General features: G+C 48.2%; 1 protein-coding gene across 11 annotated transcripts in view; it reads right to left on the bottom strand.

Moving 5' to 3' along the window:
• Positions 1-327: 327 nt before the first annotated feature.
• The window catches only part of MICAL2 (microtubule associated monooxygenase, calponin and LIM domain containing 2), a 392,610-nt gene continuing 382,857 nt past the window's right edge, over positions 328-10,080 (bottom strand). For all 11 annotated transcript variants that reach the window (XM_077453572.1, XM_077453576.1, XM_077453578.1 and 8 more), the window contains one exon: positions 328-8,106. In XM_077453572.1, coding sequence (XP_077309698.1) covers positions 7,889-8,106 — 218 coding nt within the window. In that variant the 3' untranslated portion in view covers positions 328-7,888. The remainder of the gene's footprint in view (positions 8,107-10,080) is intronic.

Raw genomic sequence — 10,080 nt, 5'->3', positions numbered from 1 at the left:
AAGATGGCCTAGGCTATAAGAAGATTTCCAAGACCTTGAAACTGAGCTGAAGCACGGGGGCCAAGACCATTGTTTTTTTATTTTTTTTCATTAACTTTATTGTCTGACTGTAGATTTACTCTATGTTTGTCCCAAGCATGTTCAAAGCCATTTACTGTTGACTGTCTTACTACCTCTGCTGGTAGTGAGACACACAAAGCCATGAGCTGTGGGCCTGGAGGGAGACCCCATTACTGCAGAATGGCTGTTACATTTTTGGATCTTTTTGAATCTTAGTTCCACTTCCAAACTTCATATTACAAAACAAAATCCACAAAAACTCTCTCCACCAGTTCAATATTTATTACGTATCGTTAGTAACAGTGACATCACATCTCACTTATATATGTATATTCCTCAGTTTTTATGCCCCCTCCTCTCCCTACAGAATCCAGCTGTGCTCTTCTCCCAGCAGGACTGTGATCTTCCCTCTAGGGGGCAGATCTGGACATATAGGTGAATCCGTACCGAGGTGAAATGTAAGCCGCCATTGCTGACTCTCCTTGCTTATCCACATTATGATCCCGGGACTCTGTGAACCCAACACATGGTCAACATTTCATCCAACCACTTTCCAAGTGTGCCCAAATCATGCCCACTTTACGAGCTTGTCTTGCCCAGACTCCACCTCTATGCATGCCCGCCCACCATGCCCACGGTACGAATTGGTCCTGCCCTGACCCCCCCGCATCTAAATATGCAAAGACTTGCCTTGCACAACTCCCATCCCTACAATTAATGCTTTTTTGAGTTACTGAGTGTGTAACGCCAATGAGGTTGGGGCCTTAATTCCGGGACATGGTCCTGGACACAGCAAGGTCCAAGGTTAGGGACCATCTTAGCAAACCTAGGACAGTTGGCATGTATGAAAATACTGACTGTCATGTTAGCATTTTCTCAGTGGATCCCCCAGAATCCCGACCGAGTATGCCAATCAGGAGTCCTGACTTCATGCCGCCTTCACTTGCTACATGCTTCTCCACTTCATCCCCCTAATAAGTCAATTTAAAGCTGAACTCCAGGCAACTATAAAATACACAAATGAATGCAGCCCTGTATTCTCCAATACACCTTTCAATGCATTTTTTTAAACGCAAAAAGTGTAAGTACCTGAATAGCACTTGGCATCCATCTATTGCAGTCCCTGTACAGCAGAGCTCAGACGGGGGCGCAAGAAGCAGAACAGAGAGTAAATCAGTTCATGCGCTAATAAGGGGCTTGCTGATAGGAGAGAGCAGAAGGATAGAAGCCAATTGGGTGTCTTGCAGTACAAGGAACATGCTGATAGAAGGATACAGCAAAGTGAGGGATCAGCCTGTTGATAAGCACAGGGCAGAAGTGGTGACGGACCTGTAAATGAAAGTGAAACTGCAGCAGAGAACAATCGGGCTCCTCCTATGCTGGGTAGGTTCAGACGGGGGTGGGGAAGCAGCACAAGGAAGCAATAAATGGTGCTGGTGCGCTCAAGTGCTAACCAGAGCATGCTGATAAGAGGAGAGAGCAGAGAGATGACCTCATCATTCTGCTGCTTCTCCTATACTTGTCCAGGCACAGGTTGGGGGAGGGAGCCAGACCCAAAAGACTTACTGAGCTGCAGCAGAGAGAAATCCGGTTTCCTGCTCTGCCGGACAGGGCTGTGTAGTGTGTGGCAGAGCTGTGAAGAACTCAGGACTGGAGGGACAGAAATACAAATCCCTCCTACGTCCATCAATTGTATAGTTGTTTGCCCGGAGTGCAGCTTTAAGCTCCCGGGTGTTCGATTCACCATTGTGCAGCATTGCAGCAGAGAACTAGAAATGCTCACCTGTGCACGCTCCTAGTTCCCAGACCGATAAATACGTCCTAACACTGATACGTTTGCATTGGTCATCTAAGCATCAATGTCCCCCAACTGAATGGGGCAATTTGAGTCATCCTCTCAGTGTATCGAAGCCAGGGACAGCCAGAAATTTAGCATTTTCAGGAGGTCAGCAATGACAGGCTGCATATTTCTCCCCAGACAGGATTCCTATGTTACAGACAATAAATACAATATACAGCTTATCAAAATATACACAGGGATCGTCCCAATTAAATACAATCGGTGTATGATGGAGTGTTTTATACAGCAGAAGAGGGAAGATTTCCCAGCAAGAAGGTCAAATCCCAACATAGCAAGTGGTGAGCTCACTGCTGCCCCCACTGGTTGACATTGTCAACTGCAGTTCCTGCCAACTTTCTGTATTATTTGTAGGTATAGCAAGTGGTGAGCTCACCGCTGCCCCCCCTGGTTGCCATTGTCAACTGCAGTTCCTGCCAACTTTCTGTATTATTTGTAGGTATAGCAAGTGGTGAGCTCACAGCTGCCCCCACTGGTTGCCATTGTCAACTGCAGTTCCTGCCAACTTTCTGTATTATTTGTAGGTATAGCAAGCGGTGAGCTCACTGCTGCCCCCACTGGTTGCCAATGTCAACTGCAGTTCCTGCCAACTTTCTGTATTATTTGTAGGTATAGCAAGTGGTGAGCTCACAGCTGCCCCCACAGGTTGCCATTGTCAACTGCAGTTCCTGCCAACTTTCTGTATTATTTGTAGGTATAGCAAGTGGTGAGCTCACCGCTGCCCCCACTGGTTGCCATTGTCAACTGCAGTTCCTGCCAACTTTCTGTATTATTTGTAGGTATAGCAAATGGTGAGCTCACAGCTGCCCCCACTGGTTGCCAATGTTAACTGCGGTTCCTCCCAACTTTCTGTATTATTTGTAGGTATAGCAAATGGTGAGCTCACAGCTGCCCCCACTGGTTGCCATTGTCAACTGCAGTTCCTGACAACTTTCTGTATTATTTGTAGGTATAGCAAGCGGTGAGCTCACTGCTGCCCCCACTGGTTGCCATTGTCAACTGCAGTTCCTGCCAACTTTCTGTATTATTTGTAGGTATAGCAAGTGGTGAGCTCACTGCTGCCCCCACTGGTTGCCAATGTTAACTGCGGTTCCTCCCAACTTTCTGTATTATTTGTAGGTATAGCAAATGGTGAGCTCACAGCTGCCCCCACTGGTTGCCATTGTCAACTGCAGTTCCTGACAACTTTCTGTATTATTTGTAGGTATAGCAAGTGGTGAACTCACTGCTGCCCCCACTGGTTGTCATTGTCAACTGCAGTTCCCGATAACTTTCTGTACTGTAGGTATAGCAAGCGGTGAACTCACTGCTTCCCCCGCTGGTTGCCATTGTCAACTGCAGTTCCTGCCAACTTTCTGTATTATTTGTTTTATTTGTAGGTATAGTGCTATGAATAAGCACTACAGCTAGTGCGAAATGTCAGCAATTTTTCCTTGTTCGCTGTGTTTGTTGAGCTGTGATGTGATTTTCCAATAAAAGAAAGAGTGCGGCAGTCCAGAGCTTGTTTTTCGTCTGTTGCTAGTGGTAATAGCCAGCACATGTGGCTTCCCAGCCGAAGAGACAGTTTACAGCCTGCATGTGTGCTCCTGGAGATCCCTTCTCTGGGGTTATATCCCCTGTCAGTCCCCCCCCCCCCCCCACCTGTGTCCCCATTGGGGAGATTTCCCTTCACTTCCTGTTCCTCTTATTGCTTGTTTTTCGTCTGTTGGTAGGGCATATAACCCTCCTTTATTCTATCCAAAGTGAAAAAAGTGCCTTTAATCCCTATAAGTACTGACAATTTTTGTTTTATTTTTTATTATCAGTTTTAGATGGAGTAGGAAAAGGTTAAAGCTGAACTCCGGAAAAAACAAGTATCATCTAAATCCATTCATGTGTATTCTTCCTGAATCTTGGTGTGTTTTGTGTATTTTTTCCAGATCTGTGCAGTAATACAGCGTGAGACTTCCTGTAATAAAGACCGATCACTGTTACTCTCTCTCCTTGTGCAGGTTGACTGGTCTTGTCTCCGCCCCCTCCTGTTTTTTTCACTGTAGTGGGTGGAGCTTACTGTGCCCCTCCCACCCCTCTGCTTTCCCTCCTTATGCAGGGTGACTGGTCTTTTCTCCACCTCCTTCTGTTTTTTTCACTGTAGTGGGTGGAGCTTACTGTGCCCCTCCCACCCCTCTGCTCTCTCTCCTCGTGCAGGCTGACTGGTCTTGTCTTCACCCCCTCCTACACTTTTCTGTGGTGGGTGGAGCCTTCTGGGCCCCTCCCACCCCTCTGCTTTCTCTCTCCTTATGCTGGGTGACTGGTCTTTTCTCCACCCCCTCCTGTTTTTTTCACTGTAGTGGGTGGAGCTTGCTGTGCCCCTTCCACAGCTCTGCTCTCTCTCCTTGTGCAGGGTGACTGATCTTGTCTCCGCCCCCTCCTGTAATTTTCTGTAGTGGGTGGAGTCTAAAGGGCCCCTCCCACCCCTCTGCTCTCCCTCTCCTTGTGCAGGGTGACTGGTCCTGTCTGCGCCCCCCTCCTACACTTTTCTGTGATAGGTGGAGCCTGCTGGGCCCCTCCCACCCCTCTGCTCTCCCTCTCCTTGTGCAGGGTGACCGGTCTTGTCTCCACCCCCTCCTGCAGTTTTCTGTAGTGGGTGGAGCCTGCTGTGACAGCTGTAGAATTTTGAATCACCACCATAAATAGCGGAGGGTGAATCTCCCCAGTGGGAACATACACAGCAATATAAACCCGACAGGGGCTCTAACCTTTCACTCCATCCAAAACAAAAAAATGATTTGGCTGGAGATACATTTAAAAAAAGAAAATTGCACACTTCTTGTATTGCAATGTAGATGACATTCATATAATCTATTGAAGGTTTCTTAAAGGGGCAAAGAACCAGGACGATGCTGGAAGGTAGAAGAAGCCATGGGCAGGTTGAGTCACACCCCTGCATAATTGTCATTCTGGGACTCAAGTGGCTCCACCCACTAGGAGCAGTCAATCCAGGGCATCTTTGCTCTGTTTGTATGCATGGGGGAGAAGGAAAATCCACCAGGACTCCAAGAGCTATGGCAGATGGACTAACCCTTTATACTCAGTTTTCGACAAAAAAAAAAAGTATATTTCTTTAAATGCAACACAACACTATCATGGGAATGCCAAAAACCTGGCTGGCAGTGTGTATCCTAACACAATGTACAGAGATTGTTCACTATGGGAAATATGTGTGACCAGCACCTCCAAAGGTTATTTTTCTTACATCATTATTATAACTAGTTATACCCAGGTAAGCCTCAAAGTGTCACCCTGATGGTGAGTATGGTTTTGATCAGCATACTATTGTCTATCTTACATATATTACTTATTGTACGTTGAAAGAACAAATCACCTACGAGATTTCAAGCAAGTCTGTAAAAATAACACTTCCCCCATGGCAGAATTGGACACATCCATAGAAGCCAAGTGTCCCTGAATCAGAGGTTTGATCATAGTCACCTTCTGGTCATCTCCTAGTTATCCTCAGATTATACCTATCCTCTGTCCCCCAGTATGATTCTCCCACCCCAGGTCACTCTGTCCCCCAGTATAATCCTCCCTCCCCAAGTCAATCTGTCCCCCAGTATAATCCTCCCTCCCCAGGTCAATCTGTCCCCCAGTATAATCCTCCCTCCCCAAGTCAATCTGTCCCCCAGTATAATCCTCCCTCCCCAGGTCAATCTGTCCCCCAGTATAATCCTCCCTCCCCAAGTCAGTCTGTCCCCCAGTATAATCCTCCCTTCCCAAGTCAATTTGTCCCCCAGTATAATCCTCCCTCCCCAAGTCAGTCTGTCCCCCAGTATAATCCTCCCTTTCCAAGTCAATTTGTCCCCCAGTATAATCCTCCCTCCCCAGGTGAATCTGTCCCCCAGCATAATCCTCCCTCCCCAGGTTAATCTCTACCCCTGTATAATCCTTTCCCCACCCCTAGGTCACTCTGTCCCCCAATACAATCCTTTCCCCAGGTCAGTCTGTTCCCCAGTATAATCTCTCCCCTGGTCAATATGTCCCCCAGCATAGCCCCCCCCCCCAAGTCAGCCTGTCCCCAAGTAATATAATCTTATCTCCAGTTCAGTCTGTCCCCCAGTATAATCTTCTCCCAAGGTCAATCTGTCCCCCAGTATAATCTTCCCTCCAGGTCAGTCTGTCCCCCAGAATAATCTTCTCTCCGGTTCAGTCTGTCCCCCAGTATAATCTTCTCTCCGGGTCAGTCTGTCCCCCAGTATAATCTTCTACCCAGATCAGTCTGTCCCCCAGTATAATCTTCTCCCCTGATCAGTCTGTCCCCCAGTATAATCTTCTCCTCGGGTCAGTCTGTCCCCCAGTATAATCTTCTCCCCGGGTCAATCTGTCCCCCAGTATAATCTTCCCTCCAGGTCAGTCTGTCCCCAAGTATATTCTTCTCTCCAGTTCAGTCTGTCCCCCAGTATAATCTTCTCCCCAGGTCAATCTGTCCCCCAGTATAATCTTCTCTCCAGGTCAGTCTGTCCCCCAGTATAATCTTCCCCCCGGGTCAGTCTGTCCCCCAGAATAATCTTCTCTCCGGGTCAGTCTGTCCCCCAGTATAATCTTCTCTCCGGGTCAGTCTGTCCCCCAGTATAATCTTCTCTCCGGGTCAGTCTGTCCCCCAGTATAATCTTCTCTCCGGGTCAGTCTGTCCCCCAGTATAATCTTCTCCCCGGGTCAGTCTGTCCCCCAGTATAATATTCTCCCCAGGTCAGTCTGTCCCCCAGTATAATATTCTCCCCGGGTCAGTCTGTCCCCCAGTATAATCTTCTCCCCAGGTCAGTCTGTCCCCCAGTATAATCTTCTCCCCAGGTCAGTCTGAACTCCAGTATAATCTTCTCCCCGGGTCAGTCTGTCCCCCAGTATAATCTTCTCCCCGGGTCAATCTGTCCCCCAGTATAATCTTCTCCCTGGGTCAGCCTGCCCCCGAGTATAATCTTCTCCCTGGGTCAGTCTGTCCCCCAGTATAATACTCTCCCCAGGTCAGTCTGACTCCCAGTATAATATTCTCCCCAGGTCAGTCTGTCCCCCAGTATAATCTTCTCCCCGGGTCAGTCTGTCCACCAGTATAATCTTATACCCAGGTCAGTCTGTCCCCCAGTATAATCTTTCTCCCTTCCCCTCAGTGGGGAGTGATTTTGGAACACAGGTGGAGTGGCGTCAGCTCCTCCATATGTGCAATGTGTGTTAGAGTACATTGGCCTCTACCCCCCTCACACATTGCACACATGGATGATAAGCCACTGTACAGTGATTGTTTCTGATGGCTATTATAATTTTTTATAAAGAGCCCCCTATGACTGTGTTGCGAATGTTAAGGTCACTTGACAACTAGGGAGATGGAATCCCCCAGAAAGAACACTACTTCCCTTGTGCAACTTCCCCCTCCTGGTGCCCAGTGAAGGGCAGAGCCTGCTCCACATCTCCAAGCTTAGTCACTCAAGCAACTGGGAAACAACTGCCGCATTTACATTTGAAAAGAAAGGCATAGGACAATTAAAGATAACTAAAGGCAGCGAGTACAATCAACCAAATACCAGCTAATAATACTAGTCAAAAACATTGCAACCGAGCTAGCTAAGAAAGTCCACCAAGTGTAGGTTCAGTTTAGTGTTTATAACGCTTTGCAGCCAAGTTCAGCTGACATTTCACAGTTATTTTGGAAGCGCTTCAGTCTCTGGTCATATGATTCTCTGCTGTGCAGTCTTGTCCTCCAGAGGGCAGTGCTGAAACCAGGGAACGCACTTGCCTGCCAGGTTCCAGTTAGGAGCCATTTGGGAAATAATGACATTGGCCAGCACAGGGATAAAGAAGGCATACCAGTCAGTGGCAAACGATGAATGCCAGGACCAGTATCCGAGTCATTTAGCAGCAGAGCTGTGCCCCCCTCCCCCCCCCCCCCCCATTTATGGTTAACATTTCATGTTTGATTGGAGTGTGTGCGTCCTGGAGTTATACAATCCTCCTGTTGCTTATGACCCCCAAGTTCTGCTGGTGGCCTCGTGCAAATGGGTTTGCAATTTTTGCAAGGCGGTCGGCCTCCTCGGTGGCCTCCCTCAGTCTCTGTTCGTCAATGCGATTCACAAGTTGATCCCTTTGTTCGATGACCCTCATCATCTCGGCAAGGATGACATCTTCTTCTTCTATGTCCTTCTCGTCTTTCAGAGCCCCTATAAGGAGAACCACAATGAAAATCAATCAAAGCAGAGGTCTCATCTCAAGCTTAAAGCGGTTCTAGACGCTTTTATTGGGGGGGGGGGAAAGTTCAAACCATAAAAGATGCATCCGAACGCATGCGTTTTTGCACATTCCCATGTTTCCAGTGCAGAACATTTTCTGCAGCCCTTTAATTTTAATACAACATGCAAAAATGACAGCAGGTACAATTTTTTGACATAGTACTGTGGTATCATGCAGTTTGGTTCCTTGCAAACGCACATGCGCTTGTCAGATGCATAGAGCTGCCATTAGGAATTAATGGCACTTGCGAACATCTGTAGAAGGCAGAGCGTTCCCATGTGGTGTGGGCAGTGGTGGCTCGTGGTATATATTTTTTTGGGGGGGGGGGGCAATCTATCCTTCGCCACCCACCCCGGTGGTCGGTCCCCGCACTTACCCCATGTAGGTCGTGGGCTTCCTCCGGGCGGCGGCTTCGCCCTGTGTCTCCTCCTTCCTCGGCTTCACGGCGGCGCGGTTTACCGCGCGTCTCCTCGACGTCCAATAGGATCGCTTCTTCTCTCAGACAATCGGGTCTCAGGACCCGCTTTCTCAGCCGGGATTGGCCAGGGAGGAGAATCAGGAAGACAATAGCGAATATTAATTCGCTATTAACACAACTTGGTGGTCTCGGTGTGCAGTGCCCTACACCTCGAGCCCACTCCTTTTTGTTAAGCCGGTGTCTTGTCATATAAGGTCCCCCATCCGATAGTGTCCGCTGTGTACTGCGCATGCGCAGTACACAGCAACACAGATTCCGTAAATTGCCGAGGATGAACGGCGCCTGCGCCGTGAGTCCAGGTTCTATTCCCACTATCCAAGTGGACATAGAGTAGGAATATAAAAGAGCCAAGCGCAGCGAGGCCGAGCCCGAAGCGTGGCGAGTGAAGCTCGCCCGCGAGGGGCCCTCTAATATTCACAACCCTATGTCCGCTTGGATGGTGGGGTTACCACCTCCACTCACGGCGCAGGCGCCGTTCAGCTTCGGAGATTTTCCGAAGCTTCGTCTGCTCGGACGGGGCGGACGCTATATAATGCCCGGACACTATATGGCACAACACCGGCTCTAATCATATGCTTCTAAAAAAAAAAAAAAAAAAAAAAAAACCCCATTGGAATTCATGCGACTGGTGCCCTGCATGAAAATTAGAGAGCCAAGCACATGGATCAGGGGGGTGGCGCCCCTGCGCCCCATATGAATGGGCCACCGCTGGGTGCGGGTAAATATGTGGTGCAAAAATGGGTAGGGATAGCCTGGCCATTGCACACCTCACCTGGCCCGAGTGGTTAGCAGATAAAAGCAGGTAAAAGCGACCTCAGCTCAATTCATCCAGATCAGACCACAACTGCAACATGTTTCGTCCTGCCCTTGGGGCTTAATCATGGAGATCATGGAAGTATATTGTACAATGCAATTTGGTGTCTGTAAACATGCCCATCTTTGCCAAATATGTGGGGGTGCCATTAAAAATGAATGACAGTCATGTACATCTGCAGATGCACAGGGGAGGAAGAGGAGGATACAGAGACATCAGTCGTGATACAATGTAACAGAAGAGAAGTAGAGGAGGAGGATACAGAGGCATCAGTCGTGATACAATGTAACAGATGAGAAGGGGAGGAAGAGGAGGATACAGAGCCCTCAATAGTGATACAATATAACAGAAGAGAAGTGGAGGAGGATACAGAGACATCAGTAGTGATACAATGTAACAGATGAGAAGGGGAGGAGGATACAGAGACATCAGTAGTGATACAATGTAACAGAAGAGAAGTGGAGGAGGATACAGAGACATCAGTAGTGATACAATGTAACAGAAGAGAAGGGGAGGAGGATACAGAGACATCAGTAGTGATACAATGTAACAGAAGAGAAGGGGAGGAGGATACAGAGACATCAGTAGTGATACAATGTAACAGAAGAGAAG

This window comes from Lithobates pipiens, unplaced genomic scaffold, assembly GCF_037356315.1.
Source record: "Lithobates pipiens isolate NorthernLeopardFrog02 unplaced genomic scaffold, aLitPip1_a1.2 Scaffold_24, whole genome shotgun sequence".
Classification (NCBI taxonomy): domain Eukaryota; kingdom Metazoa; phylum Chordata; class Amphibia; order Anura; family Ranidae; genus Lithobates; species Lithobates pipiens.
The sequence above is the reverse complement of the archived record's forward strand: the minus strand, read 5'-3'. Positions and strand labels throughout refer to the sequence as shown.